The sequence below is a fragment of the Daphnia pulicaria genome, chromosome 12 (assembly GCF_021234035.1).
Source record: "Daphnia pulicaria isolate SC F1-1A chromosome 12, SC_F0-13Bv2, whole genome shotgun sequence".
Lineage (NCBI taxonomy): Eukaryota > Metazoa > Arthropoda > Branchiopoda > Diplostraca > Daphniidae > Daphnia > Daphnia pulicaria.
In genome coordinates this window covers 947,059-970,588 of record NC_060924.1, presented here as the reverse complement: position 1 = coordinate 970,588, position 23,530 = coordinate 947,059, and the positions used below count along the sequence as shown (strand labels likewise).

The 23,530-nt window shown below is 39.5% G+C and overlaps 3 protein-coding genes and 3 long non-coding RNA genes across 13 annotated transcripts; 3 read left to right on the top strand and 3 right to left on the bottom strand.

Annotated features, from left to right (window-relative positions):
• The first annotated feature begins 2,473 nt into the window (after window positions 1-2,473).
• Window positions 2,474-16,011, top strand: LOC124316518 (speckle-type POZ protein B-like). 3 transcript variants are annotated; one of them, XM_046782512.1, is made up of 2 exons: window positions 2,474-3,576; window positions 15,736-15,936. In XM_046782512.1, exons 1-2 carry the CDS (start codon window positions 2,967-2,969, stop codon window positions 15,834-15,836), a joined length of 711 nt encoding a protein of 236 aa, XP_046638468.1. In that variant the 5' UTR covers window positions 2,474-2,966; the 3' UTR covers window positions 15,837-15,936. The 3 variants fall into 3 exon arrangements, 2 of the variants coding, with proteins under 2 accessions (XP_046638468.1, XP_046638467.1); XM_046782511.1 differs by lacking the exon at window positions 15,736-15,936 and adding an exon at window positions 3,648-3,927 and having other exon boundaries at window positions 2,475-3,576; XR_006911836.1 differs by lacking the exon at window positions 2,474-3,576 and adding an exon at window positions 15,574-15,662 and having other exon boundaries at window positions 15,736-16,011.
• On the bottom strand, window positions 5,926-8,446 carry LOC124316614. The gene is made up of 10 exons (XR_006911848.1): window positions 8,136-8,446; window positions 7,912-8,078; window positions 7,711-7,849; window positions 7,451-7,648; window positions 7,170-7,383; window positions 7,039-7,102; window positions 6,811-6,895; window positions 6,373-6,735; window positions 6,207-6,312; window positions 5,926-6,141 (listed from the first exon to the last, which is right to left on the bottom strand). It is a non-coding gene; the product is annotated as an uncharacterized LOC124316614 (long non-coding RNA).
• Window positions 9,478-23,282, bottom strand: LOC124316617. 5 transcript variants are annotated; one of them, XR_006911852.1, is made up of 9 exons: window positions 23,268-23,282; window positions 16,020-16,024; window positions 11,413-11,957; window positions 11,157-11,349; window positions 10,958-11,086; window positions 10,628-10,894; window positions 10,135-10,549; window positions 9,912-10,061; window positions 9,478-9,848 (listed from the first exon to the last, which is right to left on the bottom strand). It is a non-coding gene; the product is annotated as an uncharacterized LOC124316617 (long non-coding RNA). The 5 variants fall into 5 exon arrangements; XR_006911853.1 differs by having other exon boundaries at window positions 9,478-10,061; window positions 11,157-11,220; window positions 11,274-11,349; XR_006911854.1 differs by having other exon boundaries at window positions 9,478-10,061; window positions 11,157-11,204; window positions 11,274-11,349.
• On the top strand, window positions 12,673-13,525 carry LOC124316666. Its single transcript, XR_006911929.1, has 4 exons — window positions 12,673-12,777; window positions 12,971-13,088; window positions 13,148-13,274; window positions 13,339-13,525. It is a non-coding gene; the product is annotated as an uncharacterized LOC124316666 (long non-coding RNA).
• Window positions 16,335-18,371, top strand: LOC124316375 (spermine synthase-like). Of its 2 annotated transcripts, none has more exons than XM_046782285.1 (8): window positions 16,335-16,539; window positions 16,611-16,813; window positions 16,871-16,982; window positions 17,047-17,169; window positions 17,228-17,382; window positions 17,444-17,533; window positions 17,606-17,797; window positions 17,857-18,371. In XM_046782285.1, exons 1-8 carry the CDS (start codon window positions 16,467-16,469, stop codon window positions 18,010-18,012), a joined length of 1,104 nt encoding a protein of 367 aa, XP_046638241.1. In that variant the 5' UTR covers window positions 16,335-16,466; the 3' UTR covers window positions 18,013-18,371. The 2 variants fall into 2 exon arrangements, with proteins under 2 accessions (XP_046638241.1, XP_046638240.1); XM_046782284.1 differs by having other exon boundaries at window positions 16,336-16,539; window positions 16,871-16,988.
• Window positions 19,445-20,978, bottom strand: LOC124316438. The gene is made up of 4 exons (XM_046782382.1): window positions 20,915-20,978; window positions 20,614-20,813; window positions 20,040-20,464; window positions 19,445-19,949 (listed from the first exon to the last, which is right to left on the bottom strand). The coding sequence occupies exons 2-4, from the start codon at window positions 20,800-20,802 to the stop codon at window positions 19,598-19,600; spliced, it is 966 nt and encodes a 321-aa protein (XP_046638338.1). The 5' UTR covers window positions 20,803-20,813; window positions 20,915-20,978; the 3' UTR covers window positions 19,445-19,597.
• Window positions 23,283-23,530: the final 248 nt, after the last annotated feature.

The following is a 23,530-nucleotide window of genomic DNA, read 5'->3' as shown; positions in this document are numbered from 1 at the left end:
GGTGCCAAACGAAAGGTGAAGTTGAGAAATTGGATTTCGAATGGACGATTGAACGATTGGCGTTTTTTGAAAATGCATGGGAACCATTGACGTCGGCCGAGTTTTCTAGTTATTACAAGCTGAGTATAAATTTGGATACGCATTCCAATGTTGAAATACGTCTAATTTTTATTCTACCCATTGAATATGTTCAAGTCGTTTTAATGATCGAATAACTAAGACATGCAAATATTGCTGTTTGTTTCATGCGGTGTGGTGTATGGACATGTTTTTATTTTTAGAGATGGGACATTTTCGAAATATGCGAAGCATGCTGTACAAATTTCATTGGCCATATAGAAACATATTGAAAAACAATTGCGTATTACCAACATTGTTGTGACCTTATTGGTCAGCCTTGACAACGAACGTTTATTTTCTCAGAACTGTTTTTCATAAAATTCTTAGTGGCCCAAAACAACACATCGTCGATTCCTGTTCGGAGTTATTAGCAGTGGACTGATGGATGGGGCCATCAGTTGCTGGTTTTCATAGTTGGGTAGAGTTGTTCTTTTTCGTTGTTCCTTATCGAAAATCTGAAACCGTTTCATTGAGAATTCTTTGCGTCTTGTAGTTAAAATGCTGGAGACCCAAGAAATTGCAAACTCTGCCCCTTTAACTAAGACGGAACTGATGCCGGCCATTTCATCAGCCTCGGCGTCGTATTCTTGTCAAACGGAGGACGTGATTATTAATGAAATCGATTTCAAATGGACAATTGAACGACTTGCGTCTTTAGGTGGACTTGAAATATGGGAACCATTGACATCGACCGAGTTTTCGGATCACAAATTTAAGCTGAAAATCGTGGAGTTCTTAGGCTCTTCTCTAGTGATACGCCTGATTTATTCGAATTTGATATATCCGATCGGAGTTGAGATCACGGTTGGCAACGAAAAATGCGAGAATATTTTCCAAAAAAACCAGATGGTTGGTATTTACCCAAATAGTACTAGTTATGCAGATTTGCTAATCATGTCAAAACAAAAGTTGAAAGAGTGTGACGATTTTGTGAATGGGAAAACTACCATTCAATGCAAAATTGAAAGTTTGACCAGAAAGCAACTAACGGGCAAGGATATTACAGCAACGGAGAGAGATCTCATTGACAAGACACCAGATCTCGATCTTATTCTTCGTCAGCTCGAAGAATCTTTTGAAAAAATGCTGTTTAGTGATTTCACCTTTAACGTCCGTGGCCGCAAATTTGCAGCCCACAAGAACATTTTGTCCATGAGGAGTCCGGTGTTTGCAGCAATGTTTCAGCACCCCACGAAAGAGATGCTGTCCGGAAATGTGGAAGTCGAGGATATCAATCCCGATGTCTTTCAAGAACTTCTTCGTTACTTGTACACCGGCCTGACACGGTCGACAGCCTTGGACGTTACGGCACCGGCATTATTGGCTGCTGCGGACAAATATTTGCTGGAAGACTTGAAAACTCGTTGTGAAACTCATCTTATTCGTCAAATGTCTTCGCAAAACTGCCTGAACATGCTGACCCTCACCGCCCACCATCCAGCGGAGCACCTGAAGAAATTTGCCATCGATTACTTCCGCCGTTATCCGGGTAAGTTCACACTGAAATCATTTGAAAAAAAAATATTATTTTTGAATTAACGTCGTTCTGATTGTTTGTCCAGGTGAGGTCATGGGAACGGACAACTGGAAAAAATTGAAAGAAGAAAATCCGGCGTTGTTGTGCGACTTGCAGCAAATGGTTTTCACAGCGCCGACTGTCTAGAAGTCCTGTATCCGTCTATGTCCTTTTTTCTGTTACTGTTTTTATAACACAGAATCATTCGCTGGAGAAATTCAGCCTTTATTTTCAGTTTTATTTCTTTCAGACTCAAATCAACATAAGCAAATTTGTGTTGTATCGTGCGGTCTTGCGTGTACTAAATGGACGCAATTTCTTTTTCTTTTTAATACAGACACTTTCATAATGGTTATAATAGCTTAAATTATGATTTAGCTTGAAGTTGAACCGATTATTTTAAAAAAAGAAAAGTGAATAATAATTTTTCTGTAAATTTAACGTTGCAAAAGCTACGCATAGGTGTCCTTATTAGCAATCCCTTCCTCCGGATGTTTCAAGGGGTGGGGTGAGGTAATCCAAAATGGCTGACTGTTGCAGCTTGCAGGCCCTTCCTCCTCACCGCCTCACCGGTTTTTCAGATACAATTTGACAATTGTCAAACCGAATTTATTACGACCTTTTTCATTTGCTACATGATGCGTTTTGTGCCTTGTTGTGATTTTTTTAAAAATAATAATTCTAATCAATATACAAGAAAATGCGTCAGAGATGTAATTACTATCAAATTAGCAAAAGATTGCATGCGATCAGGAAATTGCAACCTTGGTTACCCTTGACAACAAATATTTCTCCGGACGACGCATCACGCATTGTCGATTTTCGTTTAGCTTTAGCCACGGTTCAGCAGTAGCTTGCGATCAGCGTTCTGCCGTAGTTGTTGTTACTTGAAGTCTCGAGAAAAGTTTTTTTTTCCTTAGAAAGAAAAAAGCCCGAATCAAATCCTTTCATTGTTAATTATTGGCGTCTTAGAGTTTAAAATGGAAACTCAAGAAATTTCTAATTCTGTTACTGCTACTGCTAGTTCGATGCCGATGCCGGTATCGATGCCGGCCATTTCATCAGCCTCGGCGTCGTATTCGGAGGGCGTGATTACTGAAATCGATTTCAAATGGACGATTGAACGACTAGCTTTTTTTGGTAAAAAAGGAATGTGGGAACATTAACATCGACCGAGTTTTCGGATCACAAATTTAAGCTGGAAATCGTGGAGTATACTGACAAAGAATTAGTGATACGCCTGATTCATTCGAATTTGAGTAGTATTCCGATCGAAGTTAAGATCGCCGTTTGCAACGAAAAAGGCCAGAAAATTTTCAATGTCACCAAGATGGTTGATATTTCTCCAAAAAGTACTAATTGTGCAGATTTGCTAATCATGTCAAAACAAAAGTTGAAAGAGTGTGACGATTTTGTGAATGGAAAAACCACCATTCACTGCAAAATCAAAAGTTTGACCAGAAAGCAACTAACGGGCAATGATATTCCGGAGAGAGATCTTTTTCATCGTCAGCTCGAAGAATCTTTTGAAGAAATGCTGTTTAGTGATTTCACCTTTAAGGTCCGTGGCCGCAAATTGGCAGCCCACAAGAACATTTTGGCCATGAGGAGTCCAGTATTTGCTGCCATGTTCCTTCATCCCACGAAAGAAGTGCAGTCCGGCGAGGTGGAAATAGAAGATATCGATCCCGATGTCTTTCAAGAACTTCTTCGCTACATGTACACTGGCTCGCCACAATCAACAGCCATGGACGTTATGGCACCGGGAATTTTGGCTGCTGCCAACAAGTATATGCTGGATCAATTGAAAACTCGTTGTGAAACACATCTGATTCGCCAAATGTCTGCCAAGAACTGCCTGGATTTGCTGACCCTCACCACCCACCATCCAGCGGAGCACCTGAAGAAATTTGCCATCGATTACTTCCGCCGTTATCCGGGTAAGTTCACACTGAAGTAATTTCATACACAAATATTCTTTTATTAATTGTCGTTGTGATTGTCTTTCCAGGTGAGGTCATGGGAACGGACAACTGGAAAAATATGAAGGAAGAAAATCTCTCGTTGTTGTTCGACTTGCAGCAAATGGTTCTCACCGCTACGACTGATTAGAAATTTTTCTGTTGCTGTTTTTGTAATACGGAATCATTCTGCTGGAGAAATTCAGCCTTCATTTTCAGTTTAATTTCTTTCTCTAATAAAGATAAGCAAGTTTGGTTGTATCGTCGTGCGGTATCGCGTGTATTTGGATGCAATTACTTGTTTAAATACAGAAACTTTCTTTATGGCTTAAGAAGCTTAGTTTATGATTTTCTTTAGCTTGAACCGATTATTTAAAAAAAAAAATTTTTTTAAACGAGTGAACAAATATTTTTCTGTAAATTTAAAGTTGCAATTGTAAAAGCTACGCATGAGTGACTTTAGCAGTCCATTCCTCCGTTTATTTCAAGGGGTGGGGTGAGGTAATCCATAATGGCCGACCATTGCAGGCCCTTCCTCTTTTTTTATGGGGTGGGGTGAGGCAATCCATGATGGCTGACTGTTGCAGGCCCTTCCTCCTCACCGGTTTTTTAGACAAAATTGTCAAACTCTCCAAGCTCAACGAGGGATTGTCTTACAGCGTTGATCCTATTTTATCCATGGATATAATTGTATGTATACCTTTTATAGTTAAGTTGCTTTCATCCAGTATTGTTAAATTTGAATAGGCAGACGGTAACCAATAAGCAGCGTAAACTTCGTTTGAACGGTAAAAATAGAAAGACGTGCTGAAATGCTGATGTTTTGTTTATTCGGCAAGACACAATCGAAATAAATAAAAATTACATTTCTTTAAAAGAAAAGAAGGAATTCCCTCTACCGACATACGTTTTGTATGCAACTAGAATTCAATAGAAAACCAACCAACCATCACCACACTTCTAAAAAAAAATGACATAAAAAGGCCAAATGATAAGACAATCGATTTGACGATTAAATCTGGTTGTAACTACAACCGTCCACCTTTTACATATGCATACGTCTACTTCTCTTGGTAATCGAGACAGAATCCAGCATTGCCGGAATCAGCCGGAGCCGGAAGAACATTCACTCCGGCAGCAACGGCGCCTTCAGTTCCGTCAGTCCGATAGGTCATTTTAAACGGCTTCACTGAAGCTGTAAAATGAAATCTCATTGAAAGAATTTTTCTAAAAATGAAATTAAACTTTTATAGATCAATCAACTTACTGCACACTGGAACACTGGTGGCAACTGGAGTTATGGCTGGATTAAGGGCGTTGCCACAGTATCGGTCCGCTCCGTTATTCGTAGAATCCCGGGCACCAGCGATGAGGAGGAAATCGTAGAGGCAAGTGGCCGTATTGACTCCGTTCACAATGGCACTTGTGCCCACACCGGAAAGTGCGGCGGCAGAAGCGACGGCATTGGCAGCAGCAGTTTGAGCGGCCGTGAGTGCGGCTTGAGCGGTTGTCACGGCAGTTTGAGCATCGGTGACGGCGACTTGTGCGTTGTTGACGTGTTTTCTTTCGATTTATTTTATTTGAAATAAAATAATTCTAAACGGAACCTGAATAGAATACATTGCCGATTCACGGACGATAGCTCCAATATCTCCACGGCTATCCACAGTGTAATCTTCAAGGCTATCGATCAATGTGCGGAATATTCCGGCCAGTGTCACTTGATCAACCCCACCTGTGAAATAATAAATAAAATTGAGACTAATCTCAAAATAAGTGAAAATGAGGCCGTCTGTCATTTTACCTGGGCTGGATGGGGCGATCCCAACGGTTGTGCAGACGAGTGAAAGAGCTGTCAGAGCATTTTTTCGAGATTCGGCCCATTGGAGAGTCTTGTCGGTGATGAGAGCGCAGGTGCACAACTGTTGGATGACTTTCGGCAAAGAAACGGTGAGGAGGAAGCGAGGCATTGAGCCCAGGGCTAGTGCGTTTCCTACTCTCGCCTGTTGGTTGTTGCTCGTCACCTCGGGTAGGAAATGGTTCAACAAGGCAGTGAGTTTCTCCACTGGCTGATGCCGGAAGTATTCGCCAATCAAAGTGGTGACGGCGCTGATGGCCGATTGCTGGACATTTGAATCGGCTGAAGCGAGACACTCTCGTAACGCCTTCAACCAACGGTCGACTACAGCGTCCAGCAACGGGAAACCCCCCGAACTAAGATCTTGGATGAAATGGCAAACGGCTATGCGCATTGGATCGCCGCCAAAACTCCGCCAGAAACGCTCCTCCAGGATGTCGATAAAAGTTTGTAAACATTGTAGAAATAATTCAGTAAGAAATGACCAGCGGTAACTGACCAAGTTCATCTGGCAGACGACGTTGATGGTCTTTTGCCACTTGACAAAGAGCGCTGATGACTTTGCCACTGGCCAAAATGCTTCCGTGCCGTAAATAGAGTTCAGGATTTGTGCAGCGAGGAAGGATCTGAGTAGAAAGAATCAGTTTCATACTCTCCGGATCGAGGAACGTCATTTGATGCAAGGCCTGAACAAAAATTCTGATTAACTGAAGTTAAATGAGCAAAGTTCAATTGCACCACCATGCCATACCCGAGATGTTAGCTGTCGAATAACCGTGTCCCAATGGATGACTTTACGATCCACTAAATGCTGGATGAGATGCGGCCGGTACTCTTCGTATTGCGCCAAGAAAAGACTGGAGAGAAAAGAGAATTGTTATCAGAATGAAATGAATTTGAAAAAGAATGAAACTCACCTGAGTTGGAGATAGGCATTTTTACGTAAGCGAACTAATCGCAGGTGGTCAGAATGTCGATGCCGTGAGGAAAAGTGACCTGTCGACCGACGTGTTCCTGGAAGGCAGAAGCGGCAGCCCGTCAGCAGTTGACCTCACGATCGAACACGGAGGTGATGACTATGGCTTTAGCCAACTGATGGACGAATGGCTGGAGCAGAGACGGGTCTTAGGATCGGGCAAGAGCCCAGCAGAGGTAACAAGCGGCATCACGTACAGCCGAGCCAACGGAAAAGTTTCCGCCTAACTCATCGTACAGCATGGCCTGCTCCACAAAAGGCAAGACAGAAGACAATCGCTGGGGCAACAGCAATCCACGACGGGCTAAAAATGAAGAAGAGGGAGACAATTTGTTTTTAACAATCAGATATAAGCTTGAACATTCAAGACAATTTTAACCTAATTCGGCCAAAGCCAAACATCCTGCGTGCCAGGCCATATCCGACTCCCGGAGTGAAAAAAGTTCCATGATCGATTCAATTACCTGATTAATAATTAATTCGTTGTAATAATAATAATATTGTTCAGTGTTTTCTATAGAGATACATGAATTACTGAATGTAAGCCACACGACAACAATGAATAAGGCTGATTATTATTACGTCTTCATATTAATATTAAACTCACCTGGTCGGCAAAGTTCTTTGATAAGCGACTGGTCAGCCGCCCAATGCCTTTTGCTGCAGAGTACCTGTAAAAAATAAGATTTTCATGACGAAGGAATGCTTTAAAAAATGAAAGCGATTTAAATTCAGTACTGGACTTCACGGTTCTTGTCTCGGAGGGCTTGCAGGATCTCGTCAAGTACTTCTTTGATTTCTTCCGGCACGTCGTAATCGTGGTCATCTTCATCATTCACCAAAATAGCTGCTTTAGTCTCAACGGGTTGGCTCTGTTGCAGATTGGCAGCTTATGATCTGCTGCCCCGCTGGTATCTCCAAGAGGCAACTCGAGGTTTCAAGAATATCAAACCTGCCATTCAGAAATACATGAAACGTTTTAATTACTTCCAGCTAAATGAATCGAAAAAGGGGCTCACCTATTCGCTGCGTCAGCTTCACCAACGGTTTCTTAACTAGGTATAAGCAATTCTGACGGTTGGAATTTAATCGTCAGGATGGTACGCAGCACAGCATGTGCATGCTCCATCATTTGTTCTCTTTGCCCATGTTTGAATACGCCGGCCAACGTTGAAAGAACTCCTTTTTTGAACTGAGCACTCATCTTTGGTAAGAGCCTGTTGGAAATAAAAACAGTAAGCTTGACAGTTATTTTCAAGTTGAAAACAAAAGGGCAAACCTCATGAGCCCAATTGATGAATCCCGGTAGATAGGAATCTTTGACATCAGGCCTTGTAAGATAGATTGCCAATACATAAAAGGCCATGTCCTGAGCTTTTGTTGTCCCAGCCAGGTATTTCTTACAGACATTCAGAATTCTGAAAGAAATTTTAATCATCTTAATTCAAAAGACATCAATATTGTTTAATTTTGTTCTTACCTTTCCATGATTGGCTCTGAAGTACTGGTGTCAAATCGCTGAAGGTGGAATGGGATTTTAACTACAATGCTGAGCCAGAGAAGCAAAACGTAATGAGTCTCCCATTTTAGTTGCACACCAGGGTCTTGGTTTTCCAAGTAATGTAGCAAAGGCTCCAGATCGGCAGACTAGAAAGAATTTTGATTTAGACGATTAGATCACAGGGAAACTCTATAGTACATTACCTCATGAGGAAGATGTCTTGCTACAAATTTGTAGCCCCTGACTTTCGATATAAAGTAGAGGCATCAGAGGCCACATGTTTCACCTCATAATCCAGCACTTCCTCTCGAATGATGTTGATGCTTTTAGTGAGTAGTCCATCGAGGTGTGAATCGATCAAATGTGGTTGCTCTTGGTATTGATCTAGAATGAACGAAAACCTTTGCCAGTTTCTCTCCACTAAACGAATATCCGTTTGGTTTGTCTGATGTTGGGCTGACGTCCTCAGTTCGTCAATGAGTTTTTCAACCTCCGAGTGCTCAGTAAATGATTCTTTTGACCCAAGTCAAATGACATAGATTTCTTTTTCGGTGCACTCATATGCAACTTCTAGAGCCATTTTGATTTCTCAAAAAATTTGTCAAAGAAGAAGAAGGTATTGAGATTAAGTCGTCTGCTTTGTTTTTATTTTACCAAGTTGAAATTGTGGCTGCCGTTTATTTCTTTTTCATTTTTTAAATAATTTAATAATTACGACAAATGGAATGCTATGGCATGAAAACGTTAACAGAACATTTTTATCCGTAATCATTAATCCTTAAAATTCTTTCCCGAATTAGTTCTATGTAACTTAAGAAAACTCAAAATCCATCTATTGCGCTTGCAGGCGAATTTCATTCATCTCCAAAGCCATCTATTGAGCTTAGCAGGCGAATTTCATTCGTTTCCATTTTTTCCTCCAACCCCACCAACCCCAAAACCCAAAACAAAACAAAACAAAAACTGTAGGCAGCGTACGTACGCCGCAAGGTACCCGAAGGGAATGTTAAGGGTATACTAGTTGGTATAGTAGTATGCTGGCACCCCGTTCCGGTTTGCGAGGTTCCCGTAGGAAATATAAAAATTAAAACATTTAAAAAGCAAAAGTAAACATGAAATTCAAAATGAATGACATGAATTCGGTATGGTGAATCAGGAGGGGAGGGGGGGGGGCGGGGGTGGCGGGCTTCGCCCGCCAACCCCCGCCCTCCCCCCCCCTTTTGCGATTCGGTAATCGCTTAAATTACCGTGATACTTTTACTTCATTAAATAGTATAGATATCAATCAAACATATCGGAACATTAAAAAAATATCTCTAATCTAATCTATATAAAGGGTACGAATTAGGTGTTCGGAGGCTTCGCCCCGCCACCCCGCGTCGCATTTTTTTAAAGCTTAAGTTACAGCCAAATATATTATTATCAATATGAAATTAGAAGACATTTAACATAGTATATCCTTGTTTTATTTTGTTTCTAACTAAGATTTGAAAAAGCTACCAGCCTTTGGTTGCGCCAAAAATAAGCAAAAACACTAAAATAAAATAAATTTAACACAGTTTTATTCACAAGTTATTCAGTCCTTTTTTATACAGCCACTATAACACGATAAGGCGAGGGTTGAAGTGTTACCTATGACATTTGCTCTAGATTTGGGTTAGTAATGTTTAGTTTACATAAGAGTATAAGACGCAAATTCACAGTCGATCCCGAGGACAATTTTGAAATAAAAGTAAAAAAATACAGGATCTTTTTAACTTGGCACCTTTCGAACATTCAAAACTTTCGAGAAAGTACGCACGAACAACGTTGTTAAGCTCTTAGAATGAGTAATCCTGCGTCACAGGAAGCTGACGGAATTGTTGAATCAGGACAAAACGAGGGTGAACTACAATTTCCTCGGATGCGCTGACCGACTAATGAGAGATCAAATAAATTTGAGCTAAAATGACCAGGAATTTTTCACTTCAATAAGCAACTTTAACTGGAGTCCGATAATGTTTTTTAAAATGTTAGCCGCTTTCTGGGCTATTTCCGTGCGAACAAGCCTGTGCTTGGCGGAGGGTACGGGTAGAGAGGACACCAACTTGCAGAGATTCTAGTTGCATTCCCTTTTTACTGGAATTATCCTGCGTGAGACGAATTTTGATTTACAGATACGGCCATAATCAAAGAAAGAAAAAAACAAAAGTATTCTTTTACCTCTACCGTACCAATCGGCAATCGTACTGAATCGTTCCGGGTCAGCCAAGAGAGCCAAGAGTTCCTCTAACTCCAGATAGGTTTCAGACAGGATAGCTTCCGGGGCAAGTTCATCACAAATGATGTCGTGTGCTTGGCTGTAAAGTTCTGGCAAGCAGGGAAGTGGCATGAAGTTTCGGATTAAACGCATAAAGCGCCTTAACTGCCCGACATTTATCAATCCACTGAGACGGAACGCAAAGTTTTTCGACGAGGAAACGCTCGCACTGCTCGTATTTTTCTTGTCCGATATGACGGCCGAGGATGTCTTCCACAAACGCTACGCGACAAACGCAAAAGATGGTGACGATTTCAAATGCATCGCGACAAAAATGGCATAACGGAAGAGGCTACAATTTTCCAACTCTCCAAGTCTCTGAAAAATGAAATTTTAAAATCTAAATGGCCGTTCCAATTGTTAATCAACGAATAAACGGTGAGATAAACGGCTTACCTCAACGAAGTACATGTTGATGAATAGGAAGGAGATGGCTCATTGGCATAGATTTGACGATATTCCACAAGAGGCCTCGTACTCGAGCAAGGCAAGTGATAGTCCCAACCGGGGAAATGACATACCATAGATGATTGGCCAACGCCTTGATCCAATCCATTCCTTTACAGTTGATGATCTTGCCCTCAGTGGTTTCCCAGACATTTTCTCACTGCCAATACTGGGAGAAACCAGTGTAGATGTATCCAATTTCCTAAACCAACAAGCCTATAGATGATAAATGAGACAATTAGACTCGTTTCCGTAAAGAATATCATGGTTAAATTTTACCTGATATCTTTATCAGCAATGCCTTCAAACAACCATTTGACCAAAATTATGAAAATGAGGGTAAATAATGAGGACAAATTTGCTCAGATAAAAAGCAAAGAGGTGAGATTTAAACAGAATAATAGAGCACTGAAAAAGAATAAAAACATAAATATTGATGAGCAATAAATTCACTTAAACATTTTCAACAGACAAATACCTGAATTAAAGTTTTTAGGGCTTTGACTCTTTGATCTAAATCCCAGGCCTGTTGGAGTTCATTACTGATTTGTGTAACTCGTGAGACAAAGTCATAACCATCAAAACTCAAAAGTACCTTGTGTTCACTCACATGCTCTTAAAATTCATCCAGCTGTTGTAGCCTGTGTTTGATTTGTCCTATTTAACAACCACTAAGAAAAAATTTTGATCAACTTCTGATTTAAAAAAAACTATTAGATTCAGTTTTACATTACATTTTTCTCCTCCTTGATGGAGGATGTAGGGTAGTTTTTCAAATTTAGTACACTTTCCTGAAATGCAAATTCTGTGAGGGTGTGAGCCACTCTTCTTGTGATTCACTGTATTTCTGGTTAAATGTTAATGGCTGGAGAGTAAAGTTGGCTGGTGGCTGGAGTGGCAGTATATATAAACCATGATATAAACAAAAGCTATTTGCTTTGCTTTTAACATTTACTGGTTTTACCCGATTCAAGCAAGATACATGCTCGAACTCGACTCGACTAGGTAGCGGTAGCATAGATGGGGAAAACTTCTAAGCGCGTAGTTCAAACCCACCCCAGAAAAAATCAGAGCTTTAATCAAAGCCGCCATCTATTGGTGAAATTGTGAAACATTCGACCGACCCACCACCTTTTGCCGAAAAAGTAATCAAAGCCACCTATTGGTGAAATTCGAAATCATAAAGCCATCTATTGTTGAAATTTCGAACTAACCCTCAGTGTGTGCAAAATTCCTCCCGTATACCAAAAAACCTGTACAGAATCCCTACGGGAAATTGCTGTATTGGTATAGTTTTATAAAGGCAGAGCTATAGAATTTTATAAAGGCAGAGCTATAGAATAGTTATAGAATAATAATAATATTCTGTTATAAAGGTAGGCCTATTATTAAGATTAATTAATAATATTTAAAACAAAAATGTAATGCCCTTAGTTTCCGGAGAAATTTAATATGCAGAAATCGAGAAAGAGATGAAAAGCATATTTCCGCATGTTTCTATCCAAACATTAAATACAAATTCAATTCCAAAAAACCTAATATGATATGGCGCGGCTTAAGGGTAAGGCGTGACTTTGGTGCGGCGGAGGCTTCGCCCCGCCACCCCACGTCACACCGGATCTTGTTAAAATTAAATGTAAGTAACTACCTATCAGCACTTCTTTTACTGGAGATTGATAGCGTTTAAATGATAACATACAGTTACTTATATTCTATCGTACAATATTACTCCAACAGCTATAGTCGCTATAGTTAGTGATTACGAAATAATAACACTCGTTTTGAACTATAACCGACAGAGAACACAGTACTACTACTTTGACTATAAATTTTATTTTATCATACGGGCTTCAAGTCGATTGTCACGTTACGTTTATATCCCTGTCAGCAGCGGCTTGTACCGACTTTAAAAAATCGACTTTTAGTCGACTTGAGTCGACTTTTTAGGTCGACCCGAATAATCGATTACGAGTCGAAAACGTCGACTTTGTAGTCGACTTTTCTCGCAAAAGTCGAGTTTACAACTTTTCATATGTCAATTCAAATTTTTTATAATTGGCTTCAAAACACCTTCAATTCTTCATAAATATATAAAACAGGTAATATTATTTTAGCTTAGTAAATGTTTTTTTGCTTTTGTGTGTCTCAGCATCGACTATTATTTTAATTTTGACACTTCAAGCCTTGTGTGTCAAATGGAATTATTTTTAGAAAATGCTATTTATTCCTCATCTTAAGTCTGCTTTGTTAGATTTTCTTGCGATATTACTTAATTCTCGTGTTTTTACCTAGATTCGCTGCTAGTTCTATTGAGAACAGTGTACACTGCTAGGAATATTGGCCTATGATATATCTAGAGTAGTCGAGCATCCACCTGAAGCATTTTGGAACCTCTATCTAGCCAATTTAGGTATATCACTCTTAATTGGTAAATTTTTCCCCATCTCTTAATTCACACATTACTTTTAGGGCAACACTCTGCACTGGATATACACCACTGCTCGAGCATTTCAATGTGATAAGGTGATAAGTGACACTTACACTGTCAACTGTGAAACATCCTTTAATTTCTCCCATTCGTGTTTCGTCAGTTTGGGTAATGATATTGAAATATTTTATGCCTAACCTAGCTAGGGAACTCATCGTTTTTTTAAACACAGGAGACCATTGCATTCCGACAGACTTTGGATTCTACAGGTGTGTCTGGAGGATTACTTCATTTATGTTATATTTTAGCTTTTCAATACATCATGTACCAAAATTCGAGTGTACCATGTACCAATTTCCTCAAGTATGACTGCCTTTGACAACTTGACTATGACTATAACTTCCATGAAAATACAAGAAGAATCCAAGAATGAATTTTATTTCGTTTTTCTAAATAAGCCAACATGATTTTGTAATATTTACAACCGTTGTTGTATCAATAAATCGCATGAATGTAAACAAAGAAAAATTCAAAAGTCGATTATTTTAGAAAGTCGACTTAAAGTCGCGACTTTTTTCCCAAAGTCGACTTGTAATCGATTATTTTTCAGAACAAAGTCGATTATACAAAAAGTTTTGGTACAAGCCACTGCCTGTCAGCTGTCACATGTCTCTGTATTATCGTCTGCTGTAACAGCTATTGAAATTCTGTCAAAAAGTAACAAGAACTCCGTTTGATCAAACGCCTGAATCGATTGCAGCCAAATTTTCAAAATAGATGTAAAAAATTGTAAGCTACCGATTACTGCCATTGAAATGCAATTAAATTGTTGATTGCAATCAATAATTGCCAAAAACTAGTGCATCCATCTATATAGTGTTACGATAACTGCAAAAAGCCATCTGTGTAGTGTTACGAGAACTGAAAAAAGCCATCTGTGTAGTGTTACGAGAACTGAGGGTGCCCAATGTAAAAAAACCACATGTAAAAACCATACCAATGTAAACCATACTGCAAACGAAACTTTGACCAGTAACCCTTCGGGTAACAAAAAATTTTCCTCCAACCCCACCAACCCCAAAATGCCTCGCCCTAAATGCCTTCGGGGAAATTCAGCGGATTTTTAAAAGCAAATATTACTTCGATAGACTTACTGATGCAACAGACTTTTTCAAAGGAGCAGGAACCGCTAGGACGTCCGCCAAATATCGAACAGACCGAGCCTGGGGTGCAGATTCCCGATTCACCACTGGGCGACATTTTCGAAATATGCGAAGCGTACTGTACAAATGTCATTGACCATATAGAAACATATTGAAAAACAATTGCGTATTACCAACATTGTTGTGACCTTATTGGTCAGCCTTGACAACGAACGTTTATTTTGTCAGAACTGTTTTTCCTAAAATTCTTAGTGGCCCAAAACAACACATCGTCGATTCCTGTTCGGATTTATTAGCAGTGGACTGATGGATGGGGCCATCAGTTGCTGGTTTTCATAGTTGGGTAGAGTTGTTCTTTTTCGTTGTTCCTTATCGAAAATCTGAAACCGTTTCATTGAGAATATTTTGCGTCTTGTAGTTAAAATGGAGACCCAAGAAATTGCTAACTCTGTCCCTTCAACTAAGACGGAACTGATGCCGGCCATTTCATCAGCCTCGGCGTCGTATTCTTGTCAAACGGAGGGCGTGATTAATAAAATCGATTTCAAATGGACCATTGAACGACTAGCTTTTTTCGGTAATAAAGGAATCTGGGAAACATTAACATCGACCGAGTTTTCGGATGACAAATTTAAGCTGGAAATCGTGAAGTATAGTGACAAAGAATTAGTGATAAACCTGATTCATTCGAATTTGATAAGTCCGATCGGAGTTGAGATCACGGTTGGCAACGAAAAATGCGAGAATATTTTCAAAACCTTGTCCGAAACCAAGCTTAAAATTTTCCCAAATAGTTGTGGAGTTATGCTTTACATGAGAAAACCAACCTTGCCAAGGTGTGTAGATTCGGTGAATGGAGAAATTACCATTCACTGCAAAATCAAAAGTTTGACCAGAAAGCAACTAATGGCAACGGAGAGAGATCTTATTCACAAGACACCAGATCTCGATCTTATTCTTCGTCAGCTCGAAGAATCTTTTGAAAAAATGCTGTTTAGTGATGTCACCTTTAACGTCCGTGGCCGCAAATTGGCAGCCCACAAGAACATTTTGGCCATGAGGAGTCCAGTATTTGCAGCAATGTTTCAGCACCCCACGAAAGAGATGCTGTCCGGAAATGTGGAAGTCGAGGATATCAATCCCGATGTCTTTCAAGAACTTCTTCGTTACTTGTACACCGGCCTGACACGATCGACAGCCTTGGACGTTACGGCACCGGCATTATTGGTTGCTGCGGACAAGTATTTGCTGGAAGACTTGAAAACTCGTTGTGAAACTTATCTTATTCGTCAAATGTCTCCGCAAAACTGCCTGAACATGCTGACCCTCACCGCCCACCATCCAGCGGAGCATTTGAAGAAATTTGCCATCGATTACTTCCGCCGTTATCCGGGTAAGTTCACACTGAAATCATTTGAATAAAAAATATTATTTTTGAATTAACGTCGTTCTGATTGTTTGTCCAGGTGAGGTCATGGGAACGGACAACTGGAAAAAGATGAAGGAAGAAAATCCGGCGTTGTTGTGCGACTTGCATCAAATGGTTTTCACAGCGCCGACTGTCTAGAAGTCCTGTATCCGTCTATGTCCATTTTTCTGATACTGTTTTTATAACACAGAATCTTTCTACTGGAGAAATTCAGCCTTCATTTTCAATTAATGTCTTTCTGAAATCAAGAAACGCAAATTTGGTTGTATCGTGTGGTTTCGCGTGTACATGGACGCAAGTTCTTTTTTAAAATACAGACACTTTCACTATGGCTTAAACGCTTTTGTATATTAGGATTTTTGTCTTAAACAGATAATGTATTAAGAATGGTAATTATTTATTTGTGTAAACGAGTTACTTCTTCGTTGAACTTTGAAACTTAACTTATGTTATGTTCCCAACCCATGCATGTGTTTAGAGAATTTTAGATGAGACATTTTTAAATATGTGAAGCGTCCAATGACTCAATGAGTCAAAGAAAAGGAAAAATTTAACAACAAAAATTGGAATTGACAATCGATTGCGTATTATTGTGATAAAATTGCAACCCTGGTCACCCTTGGCAACAAATATTTCTCAGGACTCAGGACGCATCTGCAAACGAGCAATCCAGATTTCAGCAGTCTGCTAGAAATTCCACCGAGCAGCCGAGTTCCGTGTCTAGTCCTTCTTTCGATCTATAAAAAGTGTTAATTCCAAGAATCAATAATGGAAACCGAAAGTCACTCTACGTTTTTGATGGAATTTCACACTCAGCAAGAAAAGTTTTCTAGTCCTGATGGTACGTTTGTTTTATTGGTTTTGTTTTCCGTATCCTTTAATAAAATTCGCGTTTTTATTCTCCCGGCGAAGAATTGATCTCTCCAATCAAGGAATTATTGGAAAAGTTTATCGGGGAAGTCAAAGAGGTTTATCGGAGGTGTAGCGATCAATCCGTAAGTCTTGTCTTGGATTGTGCCCAGAAATCCATTGCCACCGTTCAGCTGAAAAGTTCTGGACTCATATTAATGAACATTGACATTGGAGGGGAAGATTCTTCTGCATTCAATCAAGAAGTTTGTACTAGCTCATAACATTTTGAGAATCCAAATAACGTGCAAGTATTCTTACAGGCATCGAAAAAGTTTGAAACAGATGTTAAGGAGAAACTGGCTGTTGTGGCTAGCAAAACTATTTGCCCAATCAAAAGAGGGGGCCCATTGGATAGATTCCGCTATCTTACCAGTTCAGGTTCCTTTACTCTATTCAAAACTCTTATAGACATTTATCAACAATTTGTCATGATTAGATGAAAGGCTGTTGGAGTATGATGTTGACCGAGTTGTTGCTGATGTCCATTCACCATTTCAACACATTCAGATCTTTCACACCATCAACTTTGGCAATCTTTTAGTGCTTGATGACCTTCAGAGTAAGTATAATTATCTATTAAGATTAAATGAAAAATTCATATCCGTTTCTCTTGTTAGATTTGGCTGAGAGTGATCTAGTCTACACTGAAACTTTGATCCAGAGAGGAAAAATTGACTACACTGGTAAAGATGTTTTGATTTTGGGTGCTGGAGATGGTGCATTACTATGGGAATTGCTTAAAGAAAGTCCAAATATGGTCACTATGGTCGAGGTATCATTCTAATCGCAAATCAAATAGCATAGTTTTTCAAATAAAAGGACTTTATTTACAGATTGACGAAACTGTAATGAAACTATGTAGCCAGCACTTGCGCTCTGCGTGCGGATCAGCTCTGGATTCCACTACCGGACCTCACCACCGCGTATAAACCTTTGCTTACATTGAACTATCCCGCACATCTGTGTCTAATTACTGTTTCATCTCTGTTGCTCAGATCATTGTCGGAGATTGTCTGGCAGAATTGGACAAGCTGAAGAGCGAAAACGTCCAATTTGATTTCGTATTTTCCGACTTGACTGATATTCCGTTGTCAATTAAACCACAAAATAAGGAATGGCAGTTTCTACTCGACGTAATGGAGAAATCTCTTAGTGTACTAAAGCCCAACGGACAATTCTTGACGCACGTAATGACATTTATCATTTGTTTTCGTGTTCAGAAACTAACAAATTTCATTTAATTTAGGGGAGCGGTGTGTCTTCAGTTCAATCGCTGGCCGATTTCGAATTGCATTTGAAGAACTTGAAGCCCCAAGTCGAGTTCAAACGTTGCCAAGCTTTTGTTCCGTCGTTTATGGAGGATTGGGTGTTTTATCAAGTCTGGAAGTTGGCGAACGAATAGTTGACTTGAAAGTGTTACTAAATGATTGAGAGAGATGACAGTTGGTGCATCGTGCAATACCTTTGTTGCTGGTCATCATCACGCCGCTTCACTGCCATTCAAATTAATGTAAAATGCGCGTCGCTATTGTTGAAACATGCAACAAATTAGTCATAAATTAATGGGTTTACATCCCTGCGTGATCTTGAATTGATTCCTTGCAACCCTTTTTGCTGCTTTCAGCAAATGCACTTCTTGATTATGCTTCCTTGTGAGCTGGTTTTTGGCTCTTGTCAGTCTTTATTTAATGCAGTTGATTGATTGTTTCAGTTAGTAATGTGATATTTGGAGTTAGCTCAATAAAACGATTGAATTCCTTATTCACTACGGCTGTTATCGAACAGATGAAATGGAAGAACACGGGTGAAAATTGGTTATTCATTCGATACGCATTAAGAGTGCGACGCAGTTCCCAAATTGAAATCGTTCACCCCAAATTGCAGGATATGCCAAACATGGTAAGAATCACCTTTTGAATTAAACGGAATTCTTTTACTTTTGTGACCTTAATTTTTCTTTAGAAAACAACTCCTTTTTATGTGCTTTTTGTCGATCCTGCGCCAAACAACCGGAAGTCAAAGACATCCTTCTAGAGCACTTACCAGAATTGGTCAAGCAACCCAACCCGCGGCAGAACGACATATTATTGGAGGATTTCCTGTCACGTTATTGTTTTGCGCCCCCTGAACACCTATCCCATCTAGGGTAAGTCGCCTTTTATTGTTTCCAAGTAGTCACCTTAAGCGATATTGCCGCTCAATGATGATAGCGGGGGGATTGGTAACATAGTTGGGAACAATAAGGTTGGGTGATGCTTAATAGCTGGTTGGGGGGGGGGCGAGAAATGGCACTAAGTACGTACTTGCCATACAGGTGCTGGTTTACTGATCAACATGGTACGCAGGGAACGCACGAATTGGGTCAGATAATAAAGCACTTAACATGGTACAAAATCTAAACATTTTATGTTATATAGACCTAACCATTGCTGGAATTGGATGTAGCCTATACTTTTAAATGACTATCGGTTCAAGCATTCGTGAATTTATTTGCGATTTATTTGTAATGTGGTACAACAGCCGACAACAGCAGAGTTTCAACGTATTCACAGGCTGTATCCAACGTGTTGTAATTAGCAAATTAAGAGAAGGATCCATGCGCAAGGGGCATAAGGAAGAATAAATAACTTATATAGGATATAGTTATCCAAGAGATAGTGGTCACCAAAAAGTTAAACGGATTCGTTTTGATGCGAAAGATGAAAAAGAAATATTAGCAAAGTGCTGGCCCGGTCTCTCCTCGCCGATGTCCGAAGCATATACGCCAATGATGATAATCTTAAACTGCACAATGCAAAAACCTCAATGTATACGGTCGATTTTAGGTAAAGCCACTTAACTTTAAATGTAAGCATCTAGATTCTTGAAGAATGCAAATTATGGAAGACAGTTGCCTATTATAAATACTTGCTTCAAGTATACCGATAGCAGCTCTCATAGGGTAACACAGACTAATATAGAGTAACGCAGTTGATATGACACCGCGCTTATCCAACAACAGGGGCAGGGGGGCATACAGTAAAGCCTGGGGGTAAACATAAAATGCATCTTCGAAAATTTGGGTTGTTAGGGTTACATGGACCTTGCAGCCCAACAGCTTGTTGTCGTGGGGTAAGGAGATTGACCGTTGCGAGAATAGTGGAGTTTACAAATACAAAACTCGTGGAAACTGACAATGCAACAAATCGGTTTCTGTTAATAAAAAAAAATCTTTTCTCTCTTGAATTGTGCTGGTCGTCTTCGGATCTTGAAAGATTCGGAAGGTCAATGTCGTTCATAGACGACGAAAGTAGGTCTAAATTGTCATCATTTAAATTCGAAAGTACAGTTGGCATCAAACTATACATATAAAAGGAAATGCAAACAGTATTACTTAATTAGTATGCGTATCATGTTTCGGGATTGCCTATCAACTTTCAATATACTTACTTGAATGTATTAGAAGGATTGATTGGAGGAAATTGAGTGTCTTCTGGTAAATAGGAAGAGTCGTCTATTACGTTGTCACGTCTTCTGCGACCGACAATAGCTTGTTGATTTGGTTGACAAGGTTGAACGTTAGCAATAACTTCGTTTGCGGGAACACAATTTTGAATTGAATTAAGGCTTAAAGTAACGGTGGACGTAAACGTCGCCGTTTTAAAAAAAGGATGATTGTAAGGCCTTGCAGTAGTAGTATCGATGTTGTACAAAAAACGGGCATTATTTTGCTGGTCGTCGTCTTGCTGGGAAGAAGGCCGAGGCCGGTTGAGACTGAATCCCTTGACCCTCGATTGGGTGTCGGCGTATTCTTCCCCTTCGTCTTCGGGGCTGAAAACGTTGCGATTATTTTCAACTGGATAAACGTCGTCGTTCTATATAGAGAAAGACAAATTTAACGGCGTTATCAGATATTTACGGAATTGTCTAAAGTGATGCCGGAGTGTTTATAAATCAAATCGTAGAGAATTTCTGCGCAATAACACGATAAGTGACAGCAAGCATTGGAGAGCGATAAACGAACTTTTAGATTTGATGGTATAGATACTGTTGCTGTTTCATAGTCGTAGTAGAACGCGGGGTTGACTGGGTAGCGCGGCAATGGCGACAGCCAAGGAAACGCGTCAAACATCATATGATAGGGATTGCGCTGAAACTGCTGATGAGACATAACCACAAGAACGGCCAAGAAAAAGCTGAGAGCTAACTTCATTTTGTCAATATCTGAATAATGTGTTAACAGTAAAACATGATAAAATGAACTGGGTTTTGATTCAAATAAATTTGAACACGTATTGTACGTAGGTTATTATTTTGTTACTTACCTGCTGGAAAAAAAGTAAGCTATAATAGCTAGAACCTCTCGGAGCAGGAAGAGAATATTCTGTGAATCCCGACGATGAACACGACCGAGCATTTATACACATACTGGACGTGATACGGCCGGAACTTGATGGATTATCGCAAGAAAACAAAAACCATTATTTCCAAACTATAAGTGAGCTGGTATTAAGCCCATACAACAAAGGAAACCAATTAATTTCCCTTTCCAAAATCCTGCAGATGTAAGCTACACACAGCTACACAGCTACACACATGTAGGATCAGAGAGTCGGAATGCTATGCAAAACATTGGACAAAACACAAAAGGATCTTATAGTGCATCAGCATCTTTCGTTTTCAGTTCTCAACGGTGATCGGTCAAACCGGACAGAAGTAACACCGAGTGATCCCACGGTGATGACATATCTACATGAAATTGCACATTGGCGCAGAAGGGACTACATCGCAAATGCGGGACTAAAGGTTGCCAAATCATTTTGGCTTTGAATATAGCGACCGTGAAGGGCAGTTTCAAGAAAGGAGTCTAAGTGATTCAGCCGTCTTTATACAAAGACCTCTCCCTTTACGGCAAGTAGCCTACATTACTCGGCACAAATTTGTTTCCCACTTGGTGTCTTATTATTTACCCTAAGAGTTATTTTTGTCATTGACAACAACTATTTTTAGCGATTTTTAGTTTCTCCCAATCAGCTGGATCGACTTCCGACTTCGGGCTACTATATAGAAAGCATCCGCTCGTCCACTGTCGATGACGTAGAATGAATAATCAGCTGGTTGAATGAAAAACGATAAATTCTGCTAGCCGGGCTGCCAATTAATACCGGATATGTGGCCTGCATGGGCAGCAATAAGACCCGAATCTCCGAACATGTCTGTGGTAAAAATAACAATTCGTGTGTCTTTCGGGTAGCCTAAAGACCACTCAAATCAGCTGGTGCAGTATACCAGAGGAAAAGGGGGTTCACAAATTTTCTTTTCAAAATACATTTATTTTTTACTTACGTGTAGGCTAATTCGATACCATCATGTGTAATCCGACTGTAGATTTCAAACCACTCCAGCTTTGAAATGTTTTGCCTTCGTGCTGTTTTCCCAACTGTGCTAGGTATACAAGATTCCTTCGGTAATGTCCTTCGGGAATTTTTTTAAACGTTAAAGAGACAGAAAATCAAGGTTAAATAGTAGAAAGTAAATGGAATAAATTATTATGTTTGGAAAATTCTGTTTCCCTTTATTCTCTTAAATTATTTGATTCTTATTAAGTAATTGACTAATAATCTGTCAAAATTATGAGTGGTGCGACTTAGGTGTGGCGGAGGCTTTGCCCCGCCACCCCACGTCGCACTTCATGTTTAGATTAAGTTAAAGTAACACTTATTACTATAGTAACAATACAATTATATCATGCGGTCACATGTTGCATTACATGAGTCTTGGCTAATACATAGCAAGCTACCATCATACCAATTTTTTCCCTTCCAATAATATAACAATAATGGTCTAATGGGCATTAACCCAGGCTGCCATTCGCATGGTACGAGGTTCGAATCTCGATCAAGTCGGAAAGGAAAACTAAGTTTGTAATTTTTGAAAAATTCCTCTTAATAAGCTTTCGGAGGTAAATGGAAGTGGAAGATCGGTGGTAAATCTTCACGACCGCAAGAAGATCTTGATGGCCGAGGAGAGGACAGAGGAAGAAGGAAGAGATGACCCAGAGCTTCAAAATGAATATAATCTAACATTTTTTAAATGTTCCTCAACTTCTTGGTTGATGACTAACTGTTAAAAAAGGAGGCATAGAAATTTTACTTGGACAACCAAATTTATTAAAATCAAGATAAAAAATAGTAAACAAAAAGAGGTAATAATAAAACAAAAAGGGTTAAAAAAAATAAGAGTGGGAAAATACAAAGTAAAAAGAAGAATAAAGACGAAATCGAAATCGAACATAAAAACCAAATCAAATAATTAATACTCTCCACTCCCATAGCAGAAAACTTGTCTTGCTAGGGAAGGTCCAAACTTTTTTTTTCTTTTTGTTTACACTGCTGAGCATGCACTGACAGTTGGAAGGTTACGCAAAAAAAAAGCGAATTCACTAACTAGGATTCGGCAACCAGATAGGTTACAAATACGCAAATTAAATTTCTAAAACAGCAATAAAAACAAATGAAAACCCCGTTACGCAATGTATCAAATTTTGACAGAATTATGTAAAAAATTTGGTGACGATTGGTCATTCAGGGAAGAAACGTATAAAGGATTACAAAATGGACATTAAACCCTCTGAATTTCACTACTAGCTACTACTACTCTACCCCCTATACCCCACACCCTATATTGTTAAGGACCTTCGTATATAAATATACCTCAGGGATAAGTATATTTAGTCCTTCACATTTCTAAACAAAATTAGTAACCTTTAACACACTGGTACAAATGGGATTAGCTTAGGCAAATAATTAATAGGGAATAATAGGGAATAATAATTTACCGTAGATTCTGTAAAGGTTTTTTGGTATAGACCTAATTATTAGTATCTAAAAATATGGGTCAAATCGACACCCTAGCGGCGCGTTGCAGTGTGAAGGGGTGCC